At 46.0% G+C, this 25,265-nt stretch overlaps 2 protein-coding genes across 2 annotated transcripts; both read left to right on the top strand.

The window, feature by feature from the left end:
- The first annotated feature begins 251 nt into the window (after positions 1-251).
- Positions 252-1,206, top strand: LOC135919458 (gamma-interferon-inducible lysosomal thiol reductase-like). Its single transcript, XM_065453287.2, has one exon. The coding sequence runs from the start codon at positions 300-302 to the stop codon at positions 999-1,001; it is 702 nt and encodes a 233-aa protein (XP_065309359.2). The 5' UTR covers positions 252-299; the 3' UTR covers positions 1,002-1,206.
- Positions 1,207-16,387: 15,181 nt separating this feature from the next.
- On the top strand, positions 16,388-17,083 carry LOC135919491 (gamma-interferon-inducible lysosomal thiol reductase-like). Its single transcript, XM_065453350.2, has one exon. The coding sequence runs from the start codon at positions 16,388-16,390 to the stop codon at positions 17,081-17,083; it is 696 nt and encodes a 231-aa protein (XP_065309422.2).
- The last annotated feature ends 8,182 nt before the right edge of the window (positions 17,084-25,265 follow it).

Raw genomic sequence — 25,265 nt, 5'->3', positions numbered from 1 at the left:
CAATGATGAGTTCTCAGCACAATGTTATGAGGACACATTCAGGCCCAGACTGCATGTGATTGCCAAGCGATATCAGAAAACAGGCCGAGCACATGTGCGAGCTTGCAGATGCAGGGACGTTCAGCCATCGACTCATCTTTCTAGATAATTCCTCGGAGCGGCAGGCCACTCGGCGATAGCCACTATCTGTACGCGGCATATGTTCAAGTGTGGCTTACCACGATATAAAGGTCGCCGCCAAGAACACCTAAGCATACGGGAGAGGACAGCGGAAAAGGCTTCAGGTGCTCGCTGCAGCCATGAAAGCGACAGGGTTGCTAAGTGGTCGATATATTTTTTCATGTATACTCATCCTTGCGGCACTGTCAAGGTCTCCCACTGCTGGTGAGCCGGTGAACCTTACACTTTACTACGAAGGGTTATGTCCCGACTGCCACGAATTTATCCTGGGCCAGCTGTGGCCGACGTTCGGAAAGCTAGAAGAATACCTCGACTTCGATCTCCTGCCATTCGGCAATGCTGACATGAAAGTCGCCAACGGAACGATCACCTTCCGGTGCCAGCACGGTCCCGACGAGTGCCTCGTCAACGAAGTGCAAACGTGTGCCGTCAAGTATGTGCACCCGACCAGGAAACTGATAGATTTCGTCGCCTGCATGCTCCGCCAGCCTGACCCGACCCAAGCAGGTGAGCCTTGTGCACGGAAAGTGGGCACCGACTGGGCTGTCCTGGACAGGTGCAGCCGGGGACCCGAGGGTACCCAGCTCCTCTACGAAATGGGCAAGAGGACGCGGGGGCACCAGCCTCCAATCGAATATGTGCCCTACGTGGAGATTAACGGCTATCACAACGAGACCATGCAAGAACAGGTGCAGGAAGACCTTTTTCGCTTCGTCTGCAAGCTCTTGGAACCCGCGCCACCTAAAGTCTGCATGAGTGGGGCAACCGGAGGTCGCTGTTTTAGAAGTGCCGCTTTTCACTTTCCTCCCCGAAGAGCATGATTTTCCTATGCAAGGTATAATGTCGTGACATGTTTCCCGCGACACAAATGCCATTATAGCGCACTCATCTATAGGTATGAAATGTTTGAGTTTAGGGCCGCACAAGAAGAATGTATACACGCAGTAAAAAGAGCTGTGAAACCAAACTAGTGTCTCTAAAGGCCGAAGGATCCTTGTCAAATAAACGTTCATCTTTTTCACCCTCTAAAAAACACGTAGTTTATTTCGCGAGAAAATTTGAATACTTTTTTTCTGTTCTTGTTATGATCGCGAACAAAAATTATTACTATATACAAGGTTGCAACAGCCACAAGCAGTGGCGAAGCATGCAGGGCTATTGCGTGATGATGATGACTATGGCCTCATATAATGTCTCATACCCCCAATGAGAGATTGGTCAAGAATCGTGTGCTAAAACGTTTACTATTGTATGCCTCTAGCTACGTCATCCTCATCATCCGACCGCAGTAGCAGTGCCTTCACTGTCTCGTGGCACTATCACCACGGGCGAGAGTACCGACCCGGCGCTTGGTAGGACATACCAGAGGTGGACAACGTACACGATACCAAAGCGCAGTCGCACAGGCGGCGCTGGCTCGACGACATATTCACTTTCGCATATAACGTCGGTGACTTGACGTAACAGCCTGTAAGGACCGCGGAAGCGGCATAATAGCTTTTCGGAGAAGCCGATACTGCGGGACGGAGACCATAGTAGCACGAGGGAACCTGGAGGGTACCAAACGTCTCTGTGGCGACGGTTATACAGGGATTTTTGGGAAGTCTGGGACGCTTTTCAGGAGCAATATAGCGAGTTGTACCGGCGCGCGCTATGGCATCGCGAACGTACGTTGTGGACGAACTTATGGCAGCTGGAAGTAAAATACAGAGATGGTTCGCGTCCATAGAGACAATAAAACGGTTAGTAGCCAGTGTTGTTATGCCTGGACGAGTTGTAGGTTAAAGTTACATAAATGTAGCGTCCCAATCGCGGTGGTCGGCTGAAACGTACATTGAAATCATATCAGTCAGAGTTCGGTTGAGGGACTCTCCGAGTGCATTCGTTTGCGGGCGATAAGTGGTTGTGGGCGTATGGCGGGTAGAGCATGAAGGAATTATGTATGCGATGACGCGACACAGAAAGTAGCGGCCTTGTACGTCGGTCAGAAGCTGTCGAACAGCACCATGATGCAACATGACAGCAGCTGGCTAGCGTACTCAATAACGCAGTGGTGTACGCACTGAGTGTGAGCGAGGACGGCGCCGATTCCATGGCCGCTGTCATCTGTGCGGACTTACGTCGGCGCAGTGGGATCAAAATTCGCTAAACCAACTTGGAGGGTGCTTAAGTTGCGCCTTTAAAAGTGGAACGCGATAGCATTCAAAGATCCCTGACTTTCAAAGATCCCTGACCGGCAACTGCAGCTTATGTGACCGCAATGTCTACCACGAAACACTGGCGGCGAACACTATGCTCGGAGGTGAGCTTTGTAGCAGAAACGCCTCCTCTCGCGTGGGCCGATCTCGAAAATGATGCAAAGACAGCCGCGCAAAAAAAAAAAATTGTATCACTTACAGGTTTCGGTTATTGTTTCGCGCTTTTAATATTTCTGTCCGAGAAGATTTCACATAAAAGGCATGCGCTGTCGGAGTTTTGTTTGATGACATTTGTTTTGTGGGCTGTCATACTCAAAATTCAGAGTAATAACTTTGTCAATAATGTAACAGAAGGTATTAGCAACTTCAGTGATAGAATTGAGTGGCTACATAACCCGCATATACCGCCTGTCATATGGCAAGGCGTTGCGTATACATGTACGTAAATATAAACAGGAATTCTCGCGCATGGGGACGTCGGCTCCGGACGCCGGCAACGGATTTTCTGCGATACGGGGCCCTGAAGGCTATCGCGTTATTAGGAGAATAATCGCCGAAAAACCAGAAGCTTTGTCCGAGCCCCAGGTAAAAGCAAAGTCTTTTTTCAGGAGGGCCGTAAGGGGACGTACAATATCGGCTAAATTACGGATGAAACGGCGAAAACAGGAGCTCAAAGTCTAATGAACGAACCCTACAAAAGAATGGTCTTACGGAACGTCTCAACTGAACAATCACAGAGATGCTGTCAATGTACATCTCCAACGATCACCGCCACTGGGACGCCCCGCTAGCCTACGTCACGTTCGCATATAACCCGTCCCGACTTGACAGCACAGGATATTCACCCTTTTATCTTTTGTATGGTCACGACCCCACATAGCCATTTGCCACCATCCTCCCTTCTGTGCCACGTGTTGCAACTGAGTACGCTCGTGAAATCATCGATCGCGCTCACATGGCACGTCAAGGCGCCCGATCTCGTTTATTAGCCTCGCAGCATATACAAAAAAAAAGCGTTGTGATTGGTGCCATCGCGATGTTAAGTTCACGCCGGGTGCTTGCGTGCTCCTTTGGTTACCATGTCGTCGTGTTGGCCTCTCCCAGAAGCTTCTCTCTCGCTACACAGGGCCTTATGAAGTTCTACGTCAAGTTAATGACGTAAATTACGAAATTGCGCCGCTACAGTTTGATGCATGCTCAAGTCCGATACCTTTTGACGTCGTCCACGATTCGTGGCTGAAGCCATGCTTCGCTCGCAATTATTCGCCTACCATGTGCCGAGACGGTGCTTCACCACCCAGGGGTCCTGTTACAGAAGGATGAAGGAAGAGAGCAAGAAGAAGATCGGGGGACGCTGGCTGCTGCGTATTGTTGGTCGTCAGCCATCTTAACTACTCTGACTCATTTTGTGTATATATTGTGAAGAGAATTTTCTATAGTCCCAACATCCCCATAACATAAATTATTCGAACAAGGTACGGGAAAATTCTTCACGGCGCACTTTTTCGGGATCGGGCTGGACGGCTGCCACGTTGACGAGATGCTCGAGTACGGTTATTGCAGGGCGCCCGAGACGTCATTTTGTGGAGTCTAGCTGGAGGCTGGCATTGCTGAACATCATGAGAACGGCGGAAAAACAAGCACATTGACCATTTGAAGCCACGAAGAAGCAAATTCATCATGCGCTCGAATGTGGCCGGCGCATTGCCTAGACTGAAAAGCATGACTTTAAAATGATACATGCTATCCGGAGTAAGAAATGCGTGTTTTTCGCGGCCTAGTGGATCGACAGCAATCTGCCAATAACATGAGTGAGATAAACGAGAAATACTGGGCGCCGTGGAGATGGTTGAGTGGGTCGTATAGACGGGACAAGCGATAAACGTCTGTCTTCGTGATGTTGTTAAGCTGTCGATGACATGAGACATGAGAAGCAGGTCGGAGAGGTGAGACGGAACGACGACGTGAAGAAGGCGACCTGCGGCGAGATTCTCGAGAATTCAGAGGCGTGTTGGCAGGGTACGGGGGAGAGGGGGATCGGTGAAATGAAGAGCGGTAGGCCGTTGCTAAACGAACGCTTTCGTATGTATAATCACGTTACTCATCCTGCTGACGCCGTCGACAGAACCGGGAGATGTACCCGTGGTAGTCACAGTAGTAGCGAATGGGTCGAGCAGGAAGCGGAGCGGGGCGGTACGGCTGTACACGCACTGGCGGCGACAATGAAGCCACAGGGACGTAGCGGTCCGTTTGTAGAAGGACCGCGGTGACCGGAGGGAGCGCTGCGACGTCGGCGTATGTTGGCACCTGTCTAGCGCAGGGGCCGTCTGAGCACGTTAGCTCCGACGGCCCCTGCGGAGCACGTTAGCACGTGAGACGCGACGCAGAGGCGATCTCTTGCTTGATTATGTCGCTTAAACCGGTCGGAGAAGGGGCGACGCGAGGTTCCAGCGCAGAGTAAGAGCACCGCTCGTGAAGTTCCTCCCGAACGATATCACGCATGATCGTGAGCAATTCTACTGCTGAAGGCAAATGAAGGTCTATGTTATCCGTGCATAACCGCAGAGATTGAAGTTCCTCTAGGCTCTGGCAAGTGGCTATGCCATCTTGGATGGTGGCAGGATATTGTGTGGCGAGTGCGCTAAAGGCGACGGTGTTTATGCTTTTAATAATATGCTATAATAATAATCTTTACTTATTAGTACTCTAGCGAAAAATTTACGAAAACGCATGCAGAGACACGAACTGAATGGGGGCTAACTTCCAATTAATGTTTAATACCAGATTCCCTCTAAATATACCGCAAAACGGACAAAAAGCAGTAATGAAAAGCGATGAGTATGAGTGCGTCAGCTCGCTTTTTAATTTTTTATCTGCCAAAGAAATAAGTTTTCTTGAGGGCGGCTGATAAGAAGCGCTTAGTAACGCGCATGTGATGATACGATGAAGTGATCAGTTGCGTTTTTTATTTTCCTTTTTTCTGTTTTGCGGTATATATTCCCAACATTTGGCGTTAAACGATAGTCCGAAATTAGCGCGTGTTCCGTTCGTGTCTCTGTGTGCTTTTGTGTACATTCTGCGCTGAAACACTGCTAAGTCTCGAATTCAACATCGCAGTATAAGCTCACGTTCTTGAATTAGCAGTACAATGCGGCATAGAGCATCATTTCTTAGCGAGATCATACGCGACATACAGGATAGGCCAACTCTTCGATGGCAGCTTGTTCATGCATATCCTGACTTATCGTGGCGATAATAGACTCACTTCTCTTACGTTGTCTAGACAAGTTGTCGTAAAATGGAAAGCAAAACGCTGAAATGCCCAATAGCTTATATGCACTGATATGTGTGATAGTTCAGCGTGCTCACATGTTTGGAATGCTATCACAAAGCAATATCACAAGACATCCGCACGAGGCTGAAGCATACGATAGCAGGGCTTAATACTTTCGATAACAAGTCTTTCCACAGTGAGTCGCCCATGGAGATAGCGGAGGTGATCAGATGACACGTGCTCAATTCTTAACCATTATAGATACACGTGACAACGTTGAAACCCGTTCAAACATGTGGCAGACCATTCGTCTGGGAACCGCCTGTCTATTCATCAGAGCGAATGGAATGATTTGAAAGAAATAGCTTGCTTTAAGGTGCGTTTATCCTTCAGTAGCACACGTTTTTGCTCTTGTTGGCGAACAATGGCTAGAACGGCTAGTTCAAACGAAGACAGGAGTGCGGACATGACAAGACCACCGAAGCAGACCTGATTTTTTTTTCAGTAAAGAAGTAGCAAGTGGACTCTGTAGCCGTCAGCCACAATATTACTGTACAAATTCTCGTAAACACAAGCTCAAGAGAAGAAAAGTACAACTAGTTACTCAGCAGTGAGACATCATGGGAAAACGTTCTGTTTCGCCCATACGTCGCACCAAGGTTTAAGAATTAATTGCATTATTATAGAGAGATTTCTCATATGGCTTTGACGCGATAAAAAACACACTATTGAAAACGTCGCACATGTCGCCTGTAAGCCAAAAGCCCTCATCTGGAACTTGATTTTATATGCAGTGAATTTTCTGAGCTAATCAATGTTGCCAGAATTGCAGTTGTGAATAAGCGCGCGTCAATAAATGACTTCAAGGCTTATCGACATGTCGTAAACAGAACATTAGTAGAGCATTTCCTAGCTAATAAAGCGATAACCAGTCACGCAGAAAAATTAACAGAATGAGCGATTTTGCAAGCTTTAGACATAGTATTATAAAACAGAGAAAGGGAAACGTACACACCATAGTTAATATGCTTGACCTCCGGAAGGCGTTTCATTCCGTGAAAGCTGGTGTACTTCTCAGAAATATCGGCACAAGAAGAGCTTCAAGAAATCTGCTAAATAATTATTACTTCACGGGAAAGTTAATGTCGATAGGTGACATTGATTTATACTTTCCATGTACATAGTGACTTAAACCTGTATAACGTTTGTCAAGGATTCATTTTAGGACTTATACTGCTGTTGATGTTCTATTGATTTTGTAAGCGATGCAGACACTTAACATGGTAAAGTAATACGATAATACATCAATCTTCTTTAGAAAACAGAACTTTCGTCATGTTTTTTTATTTCTGGAAAGTGAATTCTGGTTAAGCAAAAACAACTCGTAAATTGAACATTAAAAACAAATAGTGTTTGGCTCAAGTTAGAAAGATCTGCTAGACTATTGTTGCAACCTAACATTGCAATAACGTGTACTCGACTATACCGGAACCGTAAGATTGCTCTGCTATAATTTCATGAAGACCTCAGGTAATGATGTTGCTACGAGTAACAGTAGAGAGCCTGGAGCAATCAATTTGTTAGGGCATCATGCTTTAGCTGATGTCATAATTATGTTTATTATCAATTTGATTATCTCATACTGGGCTGCTGTTTTGTGGTATGGGGTAGCACGTCCAATAGAATGCTTTAATCTTTAATGAAGCTACAGAAATGGTTAGCTTAATGAGTGTTAACCTCTCGATCATAAAAAAAATTAGAGTTTTATGTGACAACATTACAATATGAATATGAACACGGGGGTTCTTGAACGTGCATCCAATGCATGGCAAACGAACGCTTTTGCAATGCACACCCATGGAAATGGGTCTGGCGCTGTAGAGATTGAACACATGACCTCTAGCTTGGTAGCGGCGCAGTAGCCACTGAGCTATCGACGAGGGGGGGGGGGGAAGTCCTTTTCTTTATAGCCGAAGCTGCATTTTAAAGAAAGCTAAGATACTTTTCCGAGAGCATGCACTTTGGCACAGGCTTCTTCTTCAAGCCTATACACAAAGAAGCGGAGTTTTTTGTTACGTTGAAAACACTTTTCACGCAAAAGAAACTATACTCTTAAGCACCGCTAAATCGAAACACTAAGATACTCTATTAAAAATCAGTTAAAGAATTTTTTTTCAACGTGAACCAAATTCTCAAACCGAAACAATGTGAGATAGAACCGTAATGACAAGAAAAACTTGGCAACATTTCCCTAGAAAGCGCATCACAACGAAACGGGTTAAATAGAGCAAACGAACCATGTGCGGAAATCATATTTTGAATAAAACAATTACTGGCTCTCCCGTAATCGAGAGTAGGTGTAAGCACGAAATGGCAACCGGTAAAGCAGATTGGTTGGATACGATAACAGCCATTATCCTAAAATTAGTATAGTGCACCTTCGCAGCGACACACTCCGCCACATCACACCGCACCACACCATACTCTGCACTGGTCCACATGGACGTTGTCCGGCCTGAAGAAGAAAAGCGGCTGAAGGCGGCACAGGCAGCGAAAGACACCCGTGAGACAGAGCGCACTGCCCAACTAGAAGAAGCAAAGCGCCTGAAGGAGGCGCCACGCAGCCTGGCGGCAGCTCTGGACGCGACGCAAAACCCGCGCCGCGGAACTCACGGACCGCTGGCGTTTAGAAGAGCACAAGCAACCATGTCTCAGCGCCAAACGATGACAACCAAGTGTATTCTGCTCTGTCTCTGCCTTTTCAACGTTGCTATTGAACATGACAAATCAAACTTGCGCGTACTAGAAGTATGCTGTAGAAAACTCCTTCGGAGCTATTTTTAACAAACATTAGGAAGAGCCCGGAAGCAATATTTTTTGTAACTTCTTCGGGCAATATCTAGCATTTGCAATGCGGTCCTGTACAAAGGTTTGGGGGTTCAGCGACCGCATTGTCTTAAATTTTGACTGGTTGCCTGGATGGTATCGTTTTGTTCGCGCAACTTGCCCGCATGTTCTCTTTTGAGTGCCCGGATAACGGCTCTGGCTTTTGGCTCAAGGTAACTTGCATGTCGCCGACAACGGGAGCTAAAAGCATATCATACTTAAAATGAGCCTGATCTTACTGATCTACAGAACAAAATAATTCAAATCCTCTCGCCTTACCACACCATATGGTGGGGGCACTATGGCAGTCTGTTCGCAAGTTGTGTTCCTGATTTTGTTACAGCCTTCAATGCTGCACATGATCCTGAGATATTGTAAAGGAAGTTCCCTATGCTTTCAAGCAGACAAATTTTCTCTCTCCAGAAATAATTCACAGGGTTTATGAAGCGTAGCAGTGCCCCAATCTGCAAAATTTCTAATGACATTTCTGCTAAAATAACAGCAGACCGTACTGAAAGTTGTTTTCCATAATGCTTTCTGACCAAAACGGCACCAATTTGAGTGTTTCAAATAAAAAAAACAACTCGTCACCTCGACCCTGCGAAAGTGCGACCCTGCGAGCCTGCGGAGCTGTCGCAAACCACCACTACAACTGCTTACAATGGTATGCAATGCTTTATGGCTTTAGAGAAATGGTAGTAGTGGTATGTAAAGTAGCGGTAGGAATGGGAGCAATCGTAATTTTGACAGCATGCCGCCGCCCGTAGCGGTGCTGCAATAACAATGAAATCAGTTGCTAGGATGGTTATTTTATTTGGAAGGGGTAAACTGCGCGTAAGACGAGGTCAAGTGAAACGACAACAACACTAGCGCTGACTAACAACATTGTTTTTATTGCAACAAGGCAATATGTAGAAACTATGGTACAACTTGCCCGCATGCCCCGAGTATATCGTCAAGGATAAAATGCAGTAATTAAAGTTTTTGTGTCAGAAGGATGAATCATCAATTTATAAAGGTGATTATTCCTCAGGTGCCGTCTAGTAACGCGATTTCCCTTTTGCTTAAAGCTATTGAAACCATGCACACGCTTACATTGTCTCCTTCGTGAATAGCACGTGCTTCGGCTATATCAAACGCGCGTAAGTCTCGGTTTCTGCTGACAGACGACTTTTAGTAGGACGTTCTGGCGGGCTGACTGATTCATAGCTTTAGACGTTTCTTTTAACTGCACAGAAAAAAACGAGGACACTCAAAGAATGCCCTACTGCCCTTTGAAAGGGCACATTCCAAACTTGTTAATAGAGCCAACATAACCCTAGCTTGTAAGTCCGCCCCGCAAAAATCATGCGAGCATAAGTTAGAAACCAGTTTCAATGAGCAAGTTAGACGCTTCCTCTCGGCTGGTTACCCTCATAGTTTAATCACAGGCTGCTGCGAATTAGTCTCTTGTGAAAACTTAAAGGTAGAAAGCAACACAAATAAGATATTCAGAAAGAAAAACTGCTGGTCATGCCCAATATTCATCGAGTTTAGCGCAACATCAAAAAAAGTGGCAAGCCGCTACGTGGTCAAGGTCGTTTTTCCGGCCCCATGCAAGCTCAGTAGAGTATGCCCCATAGTGACAGGCAATAGAAAAATTAGGCCCCAGTGTTCAATCTTGCACGAAACCCACTACACAGATTCTATTTGTGGGGTAGTGTATTCGGTTCACTCGACATGTGACAACTCTTATATTGGACAAACGGGCAGGTGTTTCAATGAAAGGGCACAGGTACACCAGTGACATGTAAAGAACAAGGCAGGAGGCACTTTGTCTCTACACTGGGACAGATGCAGAGGAAAAGAGGAGGGTGGAAGGAACAACCCTTTTTAATCAATTTTTAAAGACACAACGTTTCTGTTCCATTCGAGAGATCCGACTGAAAAGGAGATTGTCGAAGCGTTCAACATACTAAAAAACGGCGACAAATGTATCAGCATGCGTCTGTCTCGTTGTTACCAGAAGTCAATTTTCTGGAATATGCCTTGTAAAAAAATTCTTTTGATGATCTAAGGTTCTTGGTTATTGTATTTTGGTTTTGTTTGTTCTAGGTGTTTCGTGCTGCGACTGCGGCCGAGCGTCAGTTTTTTTCACCAGGTTTCTCTTTCTCCATAGCCACGTTTGCAAATTCTATGGCCTTCACCCTCACTTCTGGGGTTGTTTTCAGTAAGCCATGTTTTCAGCCTTCATGCTTTCATGGCGCCATTGTCACATTTGTTGATCGGTATGATATTCCCCGTTAAGTTGCTTTTGTTATTTTTACCTTTTTGCTTTCTTCAACCGATTTTATGCCCTCATCCTTCGCCTTTACACTGGTTATTTGTTACATGCCATATCCGTTTCCTTCACGTGCGCGGAGTCTCCTCCTGCTTTTTTTTTTCTTCGTGGGCTCTCTTCTTGTGTTATCTCTTCCTCTTTTTGGATAATACTGCGAGAATGACTTATGGTTATTTTGGCGATCGCTTGTCGCAATCTTGGTTTACATCGTTACCCAGCAGATAACTTCTATGTTTTTATGTTTATCGGCACATGTGTAAGTGACAAGGTGGACATGCGTACAGGTCCGTGAATTAAATATATGTATTTTGCTTTCTTACCAAAAAGAAACAGTTGGCAATCTGCGCTCGTGTGTGGTATGTGTCATCTTTCGTGTGTCCTCGTTTTTTTCGCGCAGCTAAAGGAAACGTCTAAAGACAGACATCCAAATATGCAACACCAACTAGCCCATCGTCGATCCCTCATGCATGGTGATCTCATATACGAAAGCCTAGGGACGTCACAACCCACGTCGCAAGCTGACGTCACCGCGGCAGCTTGCGCAGCAGTAACCTTTACTGGGAAACGTATGCGGGGAGCGCTACGTGCATCACATTGCAATCAGGAGCACCTTATCGTCAATAATATGGTTTGGGTGCTTGTTTGAGCTTGTTCTTTATTAAAACGTATGCTGTTCTGTATGTCGTATGCGTGATTCCAAAGACTATAAACACGGTTCGCTTTACTTTGCTGAGTGCTTGTAGCCTCTGCCTTACGTTCCTGTGAGCCATTGATTTTATTTTTTGCTCGCTTACGACGCTATAAGTGCGTGCGGTGGTATGAGCCACTGATGACGTATTTTTCCTGTTGACGGACGCGAAAGAATCCAGGGACCCTAGCCATATATAGCTTCGCTGTCAAAAAAAGTCAAATGCCGACTTGACATCGCGATATTGGACAAATGTGCTGAATAATTTTTCATTGCTTGCCGTAAAGTTGCTCTAGCAGACATATAAAACATTTCATATAATTAGTTTTATAGCATTGCCTTTCGGTTGTGATCAAAGTTCGTGGGTCCAGGGGCTCAACACACAATGAAGAACACGTGGGGAACAGACATTGCCTTTATCCGCATTCTATGAGGGCGCGCATGGCCTTTGCAAACACACACTTGACCGAACCTAGAACCGTCTGTGCATACCTAATCGTCCGTGGTCGTGGTCACGCCATAGAGCTCGACGGCTTGAAGCGCCCGTTACCGCTCGTGAGGCGACTCGCCCACGCGCAGTACCACGGCGAGGTCACCACGGCATGCCGACTGACCACGGCCGTGACGACAGGCGAAGTTGTGGCGCTCCGGCATAGGGGGTGAGGAAGAAGCTCGCCGCTCGGGCTCGTTGAGCGTGCCTGGCTATTGGCGGCGAGCCTGGCTGGTTCCGACCTCCGTACAGGGTCGTCAGCTCTGCTGGCGGCCATGCGAGCTGCAGCGCTGTCTGGTTATGGCTCCGGGCCTCAGGCGGGACCGCACCGCCTCATGCAGGCGGGAGCCACCGGATCCGTTCCCTGGTCCCGATGATTCCCGGATGGCTTCTTGATTTTGTAATGGCTCCATAACTGCTGCTATTTTTGGTGCATGAAATGTTTTTATGATCTATGAGAGCCGTATATAAAGGTTGCTTGTACACGCCAGATTTCTCAATTAATTGATGGTTGACATGGATGTGGTCCATAGTAGGATATCCCTTCTTGAAGCTAGCCTGTTCTCTTGGTTGATTGAAATTACGTGTTGCCCTGATTTTATTTAAAATTATCGCAGTGAATGTTTGGTGCAATACTCAAACCAAGCTAATGGGCCTACAACGAATCAATTCTTTTGCGTCTCCCTTCTTATGCAATGCCATAATGTTGGTATTCTTCAGCTCACTGGTACATTTGAAGTTGTCAGGCATTGCGTATAAATGGCCACGAGCTTTTCAAGCATAGTATTTCCTCCACTTTCAGGTTTTTCTAGCAGTATAAAAATTCTAAGGTAACTCCACCTAATAATATCTACCTCAACTATGCTGTTATTGCAAAACGAACATCATGTCCTGGCGTAGCGGTTGCCCAAGAAACTACAGCAGACTCTTCGAAACTGTATTTTGTCTATACGTTTAGGTTTGACGTTCACAACAGTGTTACGCCTATCAAATTCGTCACCAGGCTATAATCAATTATATCAGTAGATTCCTAGCATTATATCACCGCCAGATAGTCTCCTCGCTCTAGCTCGAATTTTTCTCAGTAACTAATTGGGTTGCTTCGAGCTTATATTTTAGCTTCTTTTAAGGAGTGCACAACATATTTGTAGAGTTTAAGAGGCACAACGCATTTCTAAAGTCTTGGACAATGGAAATACACTTTGCCATTGTGGACACACTTCTACAGCAATGCCATCTTTCTACACCTGTAGAGAATAATAATACAATTTCCAGATCGGGCTTACATGATATCAACGAATGTGCAACACTAATAACACGTTTGTATTTAAAACTGAGGCACTTTTCCCAGTGACGCGCGAGGCCATTATACTAGCTACGCGTACTCTTGCTTTTGCCCAAAAACAAAGCGGCGTTGGAGATAAAAATTATTGAGTAACGTTGCAGTGCCTCGTCGTAATACCGCCACATTTAAGAGGCATCAAAACTAGATTCGCGGTAATTGTTTTCTGTTTGGCAACAGCGAGCCAAATTTTGTATATGCGATAGCGTTGCATATGTTGCAGCATCATGGGAACATTCCTACTAGCAATTGTATTTTGCAGAAAACAGTATCTCACACAGCGCTAGAACAATTTTTTTTGTGGAGCATCCTTGGCAGTTTGATCAAGTGTTCGAAGCAAATGACATACAGCCGTGTCGCAATAGGAAAATTATATAGCTGAACGACGACGCCCTCTCTATGCTCCAAGCACACCACGTCAGCCGCCGATCGAGCCTCCGCCGCTTTGCACGAGGTGATACTAGGGGTAATTTCGTGCCATTTGGTGCTCCGCGCTGTGTGAAGATAGATATACTTTTGTTTAGTAAGCTGTCGGAGTCGGCAGGCGTAACGTACAATGCCGTGGTACCCGGAAAAGTCTAGTAGTTCATACCTGGTGTCGGCACATTTTAGAAACATTCCCCGCCTTTGAAAGATTTTCCACTCATTCGCCGTACTAGTGTCAATATTGCTGTGTATTTTGACAACCGATAGTCTTAAATCCGGGGTTTTGCCGTTTTGATGCGGTATCCGATATATCTGGTTAGATACCTAACCGTCATGACCAAATGTGGGACGTCTTCGGAAGAATTTAAAAAAAGAAAGAAAGCCCGTGTTCTCACACCGAAGTGCATGTTGGAGGGTCATAATTGCTTGAGCTTCGTTCGTAGACTTCCACTCTCATATTCTTCGCAACTCAATGGCTGCCTTAGCCCGCAAACTTCAGAAGTCAGTGATATAAAGGCCCAGTACAGTACACTGGCGCTTTAATGGAGAAATTGCAAATTACGACGTGGCGTAAGATACGCACCATATGAGTAGTGTCATGTAACTGCTTGGTTTCGCATAATCAACATAAGTTCGACAAATAAGGTTTTTAACAAGTAATTATTGTGGTTTTTACGTTTTGACTAATTACCTTCTTTTATATCGACCTACAAATATTGCATAACAAGAATGTCAATTAATCTTAGAAACATTGGTCTTGAATGTTTATCTTCAATTACGTTATACTTGCAATCCAACACTGCAGCAACCGAAAAGGATTCTTACCGAATTATGCATATTAACCGTTTAAGTACCGTAAGCGAGTGTCACTCAGTTGAATTTTTTTCTTTTGCAATTAAAGAGAGGTCTGTCTTGTCCACGTGTTTGTGTGCTCTTTCTGTGTGCCAGCAGCCAGAATGTCAAAATGAATTGTAGCTGCCCATTCACGCAGCTCCAATTCATTTTGACATCCTGGCCTGTTGCCTATTTGCCCACTAGGGAGCCCACAGACTCCGTTTGCCTGTAATATCTGCCCAGCGGTCTATCTATAAATCACTGGCCTCCTTGAAGCCTTTGGGTTCCGCGAGAGCAGGAGGAAAGTAAACATGTGTGCAGTAGAGATTAGTAAGAGGCGATTGGATGATTGGTGGAACAAACAACAGTGGCGTACGAAAACAAGATTCACAATAGTGGTTCAGAAATTTCGTTATGGGCATTATTCGTGTTTTTTTTCCTTTCTTTAACATAGGCAGGACATTAGGCAATAAATAACAAGAGCTTGGTGGCACAACCCACCGCCCCGTTCCAAAGGGGAAGCTCATAGCATCCATCCTGTCTCCGTTGAACAGATAGAAAGTAAACATGTCCGCATCACAGATTAGTAAGAGGTGATAGGAAGATTGGTGGAAGAAAAGTAGGCAAACGACAAACAATGGAGGCGCACAAAAACAAAGTTCCCAATAAGAGTTCAGAAAATTTAGCGATGGGAATTCTTCGTGTTATTTTTTTTCTTTTTTCGTTCTTTTTACATAGGTAGGACGTTAGGCTATATAATAACAGTAGCTTGGTGGCCCAAACCGCCACGCCGTTTAAAGGGGACGCTGATAGCTTCCATCCATCCATCCACTTATGTTTGTCCAGAAGAGATTTCAAAAATCGCGGCTGCCAGTCGCATGTTGCGGCGCTTGTCATGAAAGCAAGGCTTCCATTTGATCCAGTCATCAAGCTAAAAGATAGTTCGCTTCTGCACGAAAACATTGACATTGATGGCAGTGCTTTCTGTACTAAACACACATCCAGGGACTCTGGCGTTTCCGGAACGGCGATAATTTTTACACGGCACGACAGTGAAAAAAATTATAAGGAAGGAACTTTCCGCAATGCAGCGCCTCCTTGTGCCAAATTCGCGAGTTTTCAATGCGCGTTGGGTATTTATTACCCCCATTTCATATATATTTCGAATCTCCAGAAACGTGCTATCGAAGTGTGACACAAAACGATGTAATTTTTCTGAACGCATTTTGTATTTTTTGCCGGCACTCAAAGGGTTAAGAACAAAGTTGCACTTGCCTTGTGACGAAGCTGTTGAGGATTTAGACTCTGCTGTAGACGAATTATTCGATTTTACTCATTTTTAAATTTACTAAGTATATAAATTTTCTTCATTAAACTACAAACGCACGACAGATGTTTCTTAAATTAGCAGCGATCAGGTTAGCTCAAGCAATCACAACCCATGAACAACATCTGGTCAAGACGGCCACCGATAGTTCCTGCTCTCCGCCTGACGTCTAATCTGTTTTCTTTCTGTGAAGCATAGCCCGGCCGGGAAGAATTATCAGCAGGCCCCAGAAGTGACGTCCAAAGTTCTCAGATGGTGACCATGAGATTGCACCCCATTTGCAGTTGGGGCTGACGGCCGCCAACTATCTCGTCAATGGGGCAAAGGTTCACTCACAACTGAGTGTTAACTAGCAGACAAAAACGCTTCAGCCGCAGTCTTCTGTGTAGCAGACCCTTGAGAGGACTTGGGTTGAAGCAGTCATGAGAGTCTCTGCGCTGTTCCCGAAGGGCGGCCTTCTCTTCGGCGCTTTCGTAGTAGCCGTTCAGCTATGGTCTTCCGCGCAGTGCACGTCAATCAACATTACGCTTTACTACGAAGGGTTATGTGGAGACTGCCACGACTTCTTTCTCGACCAACTGTGGCCAACATACAACAAGCTCGAGGAGTACCTTCACGTCGAACTTGTGCCTTTCGGGAAAACCCATATGAAGGTCGCTAACGGCACTGCCATGTTCCAGTGCCAGCACGGCCCTCAGGAGTGCTACGTCAACGAGGTGCAGGCGTGCGCCGTCAAGTACGTGCACCCGGTCAGGAGGCTTCTGGACTTTGTCGCATGCATGTTCCGTCAAGATGACCCCACCAAAGCAGGCCAGCCGTGCGCTGAGAAAGTTGGAACCTACTGGCCAGTACTGGACAAGTGCAGCCGGGGGCCTGAGGGCGGAAAGCTCCTCCGTGAGATGGGCGAGAGAACGTTAGCACTGAAGCCTCCAATGAAGTGGGTGCCCTATGTACAGATCAACGGCGCGCACGACAACGTCACGGAAAGCTTGGTGGAACATGACCTGTTCGGCTTCGCCTGCAAGCTCCTGGAACCTAGTGCCCCTAGAATATGCAGGCACGGTGAATTTAGGGACTTTGACTTCTTTGCGCAGGTTTTTGGTTTCGATAAGCATTAGGTGTGAAAAGCAAAGTGTAACTTCTTTTCGTGTTGCATGAATACGGAATGCATATTTTCGAAGAATGTATGTGCGTTAGTTTGGAACAAAATAAATACTGCACTTGCTTTTACTTGGCACGTTGCTCTATTTTGCCAGCATCAGCTTAACTGCAATTGCTCGGACGATAAGTACTCCGCCCCCCTTTGTTTTTCGGCTGCGATGGACCCTAAACTTTCTTCTAGCGCCGTTAAACTTCTGAAGAACGTGACGCAGAGCTCTTAGACGCTTTGATACCAGCACCTCTTGCAATTGAATCCAGATGCCTTCATTATTCTGATTCGCGCCTGCGTCCATTAGTGACCTTCGCTGACACAGAATTGCGGCTTGGGCGGTGGCCGTGCAGTACACAGTATTCATATCTCAGGCGTACAGTAAAGTGTGGTGCGTTTCTTAACACTTTAGTCGCTAATCATGAGCTGCATTCGTCATGGGAACTTGTACCAATACGCCAATGACGACTCACGCTCGTTCAGCCGATATTGTGCTACTTCACTGCTACAAACTAGTTGCGGTCGGCAAAGCGGGAAAGCTGCTTTCAAGAGCAGCTGTCCTTTTCAAAAGCGAAGCTTTCCCTTGGGAACCCCGCTGAGTTCTTTTTAAATGTCCGTACAGGCCTCGTGTGAGACATTGGGTAAGGGGGGCGTTATAGTAGTATTAAAAGTGTATATAGGGCATATAACAAAACATAATAGACATACATTATTATTAGACAGTGAAAAAATGTATACACATCTTATACAAGCATTAAATCCTTGTACAAAATAACAGGGTCCGTAATGTACATATTGGAAAAGGACAAAATATACAATTCCTTTAATAAACAAAGAAAAAGGTAGCCACTCCAGTACAAATACTAAACAATACTAAAAACAAGAATAATAAGCGAAATGATGAGCTCATAAACAAGAGATCCCATAACCGGAAAAAGAAGAAAAGGCATCATGCACTTATTGAAGTTAGGCGGTGGAAAATGAACTGATGAGCTGGCGGAATTTATCGGGATTAGGTTCGGACACGATGAAATCAGGAAGAACGTTCCACAATCGAATGGTACGAGGAAGCGCGTATCAATTGAATGCATGTGTGTTCCCGTAGATGCGTGTGAAGCTGATGTGATTATATAATCTGTTAGATGTGAAAGGTGCGACTTGAAGCCATAAAGAAGATTTCCTACCCGCATGAACGTACTTGTGAAATAACGATATGAGCGCAAAATCACGCTGACTACTTAGTGACTGAAGTGAAATGTCGAGTTTTATTTGTGAGATGCTTCAATTGTAGGTGTAGTTACGTTACATAAACCTGGCGGCCCTATTTTGAATTGATTCTGCTAAGCTGATTAGGTTGTTATGATGGGGTGACCAGATCGGAGAGAGAAATTTGAGCTGGGGGCGAACAAACGTCTGATAAGCGAGCTTACGGATGTTAGAGGGCGAATTACGTAGGTTTCGGCGTAAGTACCCCAGAGATTTCGAAGCATTAACACATATAGTATTAATGTGATGGGTCCAGGAAAGGCTTGGTGCTAGAATAATGCCTAAGTATTTGCAGGAAGAAGCTGTAGAAATTGGCTTATTATTTACGTTATATTGGAAATAAGAGATTGAGTGTTTACGAGTGAAGGACATTACTTTGAATTTAGACGAATTAAGAGTCATTAACGAAGTGTTACACTAATAAGATGAAGCTCGTTTTGAAGAATGAGGTGGTCATTGGGGCTGGTTATAGGGCGGTAAATAATGTAGTTGTCGGCGAATATTCGCACTCGGGATGCTAAATTATTAGGGAGATCATTAATGTATGTTAGGAATAGAAGCGGCCCAAGAATGCTGCCTTGTGGCACGCCGGAAGTGACGTAGGAAAGAGACGAAGAAAGATTGTTAACACTTGTAAATTGTCGGCGATTAGAAAGAAAGTTCCGCAGCCAAGTTAGTGTCAATGAAACCAATCTTAGTGCGGTTAACTTTGAAATCAGGCGGCAATGAGCTACGCGATCAAACGCCTTGAAAAAGTGAAGGAATATGCTATTAATCTGTACATTATGGTCCTTATCTAAATGAAGGTCAGTTGTGAATTCTAAAAGCTGTGTCTCACATGACAACCCCTCCTGAACCCGTGCTGATTAGTGAAAAAAAAAAGTTTTGATTCCACATGGTTGTATATGTGAGAGGCAATTATATGCTGGAGCATTTTACAACAAATACACGTGAGCGAAATGGGCCGGTAGTTATCTGGTGAGCATCTGTCACCGTTTTTGAATATGGGAACTACTTTCGCAGTCTTCCAATCTGACGGGAGCGCTCCTGAAGTTAGTGACTGTCTGAGAATGTGACATAGTATTTTGCTAGAAGTCACGACGGTGTTCTTTAGTACTTTGGAATTATTTCCATCGACGCCACAAGAATAAGATAACTTAAGATTGTGCCTGACCATGCTTGCGGCCTGGTTGCTCCCTTGCCGAATAAGCCAACAAAGCTCACCTTCACGCATCCGCGGCTGCACGGTAATGAGGAAGTGAACGCTTCTTGCGGATAGAATGGCTTCGGATTGCGCATGCTGCATCTGAAATCAGGTGTGCACGAACGCGTGCACGTGTGTGTGTATGCGTGTGTGCGTGCGTGCGGGCACGCGGGTACTCTTGTTTCGACTCTTCATGTACTCACACAAGAGATCGCTGTACATAGATTCCGACTCCTTGGATCGGGAGGGTGTTCTGTAAGTGTCCACCTAGTGGACTGGTCTCTTTCGTCTGCTGCTGAATTCTTCATTGGTTGAGCAGGGGTACCCGTCAGAGGGAGACAGGCGCCCTCAATCAATCGACACTTCAGCAGCAGACGAAATGGGCATGCCCACCAGGTGGACACTTACTGAATAGCACCCCTCCACCCTGCTGCTGCATTTTTTTCTTCCAATTATTGTAGTAATAATACAGCATATATTTTCACAGTCAGAATGACAGAAAAAAGTTATGACTACATAAAAATCAAGGCCATTCCGCTCTGTGAAGGTGAATGACCAGCGGAGCTCGAAATATCTCGGCAACAAAACTTGTGGTAAAGACTTTATGGCATCACTCATTGTCACCTAGTAACGACGGTCACAACAGCTTTGTTGTCGCTATGCCATAGACTGATCGGCATGCTCGCCACTGTAAACACATTCTTTGGTAATGTCAAATCGATGCACGTACGCCGCTGGGTGGTCGGTTGGCCGTATCGTTGTGGCATCGCAACCAATATGCCTGCAACGCCAAACCCGTAAACCGCTCTCTTTTCGGTCCAGACAGATCCACTTTGAAATCACCGACAACGACCACATGAGTAGCGCCATCGCAAGCAACTCATGCAAAGTGAGTAGCCATGAACCTTACTGGGTTATGAGCTATCGCACTCGTTGCTTGCTTACGGGCTTACGGGGGTATGAGCCATTGGTGATGACAGTGTTCGGCATGCTGTTCTGTAGGTTGCACGCGCGGTGCCCAAAAATTTAAGGTCTGTTCGCTTCACTTTGCTGAGTGCTTGTAGCCTATGCCTTGCGGGGCCATGAGCCATTGCATTTTTTTGCTCGCTTACGGGGGTATGAGTGCTTACGGGGGTATGATCCCATTGATGTTGATAGTTTGTGTGCGGACACGAAAATTCTATGGTACGCCAGCCTTATACCGCTCCGCTGTAAGAAATTTTGGATATATGATATGTTTTTCTGCAAATAATTTGGGGGTTAAGGGGTTAAAGAGAGGACAAGCTAAAGAGAAAGAACGTGCAGCTTGTGCCATTTAGCACCGAGTGGCTAATTAGGCCACAGAGCTTATCTGCGAGAGGTCTTAACTGCGCGAGGGCTCTTCGTTATTTCCGCAATATATTACGCCGGGGCTTATGCTTTACGCGTGTGGTATTTGATTGGTTGAACGAGGCGCGTGGGCGCCATCACTCGAGAAAAGAGGAGAAGGAATTTTCGCTAATTCTTTGGCTCTCGAGCTGTCGGCTGAACTGGCCAGCACTGCATTATCTCTTGTAAATATATTTTGTAAATTGTCTCCAGTTTTAATCCTTCGTTTACGTAACAATATTACGAGTGAGTAGGGGTGTCCGAATAATAGTAGTCGTTGAAAATGAATCGAATACGAATCGAGTGTTGCCGGAAGCGAATCGAATCTAATACAAATCGAATAGTACGGCTCAATAATTTTGGAGCGGGAAAGCACACAGCAATGCCATGCTTGTTACTCAAGATTTGCTTTGTTCTGTCAGTGCCGAAGCCCTGCTGGTCAAAATCGTGCACACGTCTCACGACGCGAAGCGTCGCTTTATTATTTTGACCGGCTAGATACGGCGGATTTTCTGCGACGTATTGTGCCCAGTGCTCTTGAAAAGACAGCTCGCTGAGTGAAAGGTGCTAAGCCTGACAATAACATTTCACATGGAAGATAAAATAGTAATGCTGGTGTCATGTCCTTTGTGCGTACCGCTTCGCAAAGCGATTCGGATGTTGGGTGCGGCATTGATTCTGTTTCTTCCGCACCGAATAAACTTGGACGCATTTGTTCAACACTAAAGAAGCGCTTTTGTAATAACGCAGTGGCAACTGTACGAGCCGATATTCATGCTAATCAGGCACGTACCCAGGATTCTTTTTTCGATCGTGGCCCAATCCCAATCGATCATGGCCCATAGAAAAGTTACCTTAGTAACTTTTCTATGCAAATGAGGGGGGAAGGAAAGTACCTTTAGTAGTACAAATGGGAATATTGCCCACCGCCCACCCCCGGGTCCCCCTGGGCCCCCCCTGCGTACGTGCCTAATTCTAATACCTTTATTCCGCGTAAAAGCAGCCTGGCATATGGGCTACCTTAATCTCGTGGAGTTGTGTATATTAGACAAACGGGGCGATGTGTTAATAATAGGCTGACAGAAGAGAAATATTCGCTGAAAGTCTCATATGACAATTTGTCCTCCCAATGCAGAAAATGTGGATGCACCCCCGTTTTCTTCGTTACTGTTTTATCATTCCATAGAGGCGTCTAGGGAAGCCATGGAAGAATGTCATTTTGCCACTAATGACGGCTTGTGTAGCAGGCAAGCATCGGTTAAGCTTGGGTGCAAAGAAATTCAGTTTATCATGGAAGCTGTGTTATTTTGTCTCGTGCTCTGTTTTGTTTGCCTCGTTTTTCTAGTTGTTAATCTTGGTTTCCACCTAGTTTGTGATTGTGCACTATGCTCTGAACCCCCCCCCCCCTCCCCTCGTTTTGTATATTTATTACGTGTTGCTTCAATAAACTTCAGTTGATAGTGCAGCGTCTGTCCGGCCTGTTTTCTCTACGATTTGTCCGCTTGTGTCTTTTTTGTCTGCAACTTTCTGAAATGCGATACTCCGTGCGATTGCTGCATTGAGACGACAATGGCTCGTGTTTTATATTCTATAACGCGAAAACAGTTTCTGTCTCACGCAATAACAAGTAAAGAAAAATTGGAGGGCGCTCAAGCTTTGCCTTTAAGAGTGGAACGCGATAGCATTCAAAGACCCCTGACTGTTTTTTATGCTTCCCGGCAACTGCAGCTTATGTAACCGTAACGTTTGCCGGGGAATGCTGGCGGCGAATTCTATGCACGAAGGCAAGCTTTCGGGTAGAAACGCGACCTCTTGCGTTGTTTGATCTCCTGTTATTGCTGTGCAGTTTTAATATTTCAGGCTGAGAAGAGCTAGCATAAAAGACATGCGCTGTCAGTGTTTTTTCCCGTTACGTTTGTTTGTGGGCTGCCGTTCTCAATATTCCGAGGAATAACTTTGTAAATAATGAAAACCGAGGTATGAGCAACTATGGTAGTAAAAGAGTGGTTGGGTTTGTGTGGCTGTGTGTGTCCATATGTTTCTTCTTTTGTCCCGTCCTTGAATTGCGCTACCGAAATCCTCTCGGAATTTCGTTCGAAATTCTCTTTGCCGAAGCGACGCCCGACGCCGGATTTTCTGCGACATGGGGCCCTTAAGCTATCGCGTTAAAAATCCGAGGACACCTAAGCACTTCTTATAAGTCGTGAATGCGAACGCACCAATGGCGCAGTGAACGCCGCTGAAGTGTCTTTCCAGTTTTGCGGCGCGAGTAATGTTTGCATTAATATTCGTGCCGCCCGCCGTGCATTGGGATAGTTGGCGACGATGGTGGATTTCGCTGGCTGCCTGTTGGCTCGTTGTGCTGCGTTCTTCCGCTCTCTCGCTTCGTGCGCGGTGCACTGGTGTGGACAGCCCCGTTTCGCTACTGCCGAGGTTGTGGCCGCCGACGATGTAGATGCTTCAGACTTTGACGCTAAAGCTATAGTGTGGCTAGCCCCACCAAAGCGCTATACGGGCTGCTAGCTCCAGCAAGGGCGAGCCAGCGTCACGAGAGTGCGAGGCGAGCTCGTGACGTAGCGTCGCAGAAGGTGGGAAGTGTGCCGTTTTTTTTTCTGCAACAGACGCCGCCGGCTTTTTCGCTCAATGGGCCATTTGACGCTTGCGCATCGAAAGAAAGAAAAGGAAGAACACCGCAAGGTGGACTCTATTGTGACGACCGCACCCATGCAGTGTTCGTTCATTGCATTTTGGGAAGATACGGCGTATGCATAGCGTTCTGTGTTTTCAGCTTGCCGAGGACTAGTCACATTGCAGCTACCAACTTCTCTTGTTTTGAAGGAACGTTCAGAGCTCTCCAGGCGGGCGCCAGCACCAGAACCATGAGGAGCGCGCGCCGTGTTATCTCTCGTGCCTCGTCACAGGTGCGCTTCCGGAAGTTGGCGCCTGTGGCTCTGGGGTCGTGCGGTCGTTCGGCAGCCGGCCTTCTTGAGCGCAAGGCCACCCATGGCGGCGTGCCCACGTGATCCAACGGGGACGTGCGTCCAGTCCATGCTGCGGCTCTCCAAAACCTCTCTATATAAAGAAAAGTATAAATGTATCGCATAGTTAACATGGCATCTAAAACTAATTGAAGCTACATCCCTGCAAGAACACTCTGGAAGGGATGACTTCGTGTCTTGGAGCGAGGACCAATTGCTAAATAGTGACCTGTTTGATGCCACTCTCTTATGACTACTGAGGGCGAAATGTCTGGCCAACGTTGTCCATTGTTTTTGCCGCTGTCAGGTGACTTACAACGGTCAAATTGTCACTGATGCTATCTATTGTTCTTGTTGTTCTGGAAAAGCGCGTTTGTTTAGGGAACAGCAGATGGTGTTGGTGACAGGGCATCACTTGCTGAAAATAAATATTATCGCCAAATTGTTATTTCGAGAGACCGCCCCGGCGTTTACGGCCGCCGAAGTAATGCCAGCCAAGAAATGCGTTGAACGTTGAAACGCCTTCACTTATGCTGCATGCATCGATGCTAATAAAAGTCATACGCAGCGAAAATCTGTGCTTGATTGGTGGAATTCTATTAAACAATGTGCAGTTAACTAAAACCTGCTGTCCCCCCTAGCAAGTTCTATGCAGCACTTAGGCTAGGGCTAAAGCCAACCGCAGTACTTAAGTACAGTATAAAATGGAAAACACTGCCGTTGTCACTGTCTCTGTTGCTCTCATCAAAAATATTAATGTAATATTTTCAAGCAGCGAAATTAGCAACGTGAGGCCGAATATAATGGTAATGGCAGCAGCAACATGAACTTTTATAACCTGTTATTCTCTGCAGTTCAGCCCAGGCATGAACGATCCAGAAAGTTCAAACGCCTACGCTGTTTATCATTTGTTGATCACATGTCTTGGGGACCGATTTTTCACCCGCTCACAAAAGTTATCGCCCACCGCAAGATGCGCCATTATGCATGAGAACTTTCTGGAATGTTAGCCTTGATTATGTTATCTTTTGCCTATGTTGTTAACCAACCTTGTGTAACCAGATTGTATGCGCAACGCAAACAGTGTTTTAATGTCTGGAAGGCGTGCGGGCGCCGGTGATACGCTGCAACGTTCAACGACTCATGTTTTAACAGCCGACGCACTCACCGTGATGGCTTAGCGGCTATGGTGCTGCGCTGCTCAGCAAGAGGTCGTGGGATCGAATCCCTGCCGCGGTGGCCGCATTTCGAACAACCCCGGATTTCGATTCAAATAACCGACACGCCTGGCCCACCCATCAGGTTTCGACCATCAACAACTGTGCTTGTCGCTA

The sequence above is a fragment of the Dermacentor albipictus genome, chromosome 3, assembly GCF_038994185.2.
Source record: "Dermacentor albipictus isolate Rhodes 1998 colony chromosome 3, USDA_Dalb.pri_finalv2, whole genome shotgun sequence".
In the NCBI taxonomy this organism is placed as follows: Eukaryota; Metazoa; Arthropoda; class Arachnida; order Ixodida; family Ixodidae; genus Dermacentor; species Dermacentor albipictus.
This window is presented reverse-complemented; position numbering and strand designations above follow the sequence as displayed.

Coding starts and splice junctions, on each gene's coding strand:
- LOC135919458 (XM_065453287.2), top strand. CDS start 300: ATGAAAGCGACAGGGTTGCTAAGTGGTCGATATATTTTTTCATGTATA.
- LOC135919491 (XM_065453350.2), top strand. CDS start 16,388: ATGAGAGTCTCTGCGCTGTTCCCGAAGGGCGGCCTTCTCTTCGGCGCT.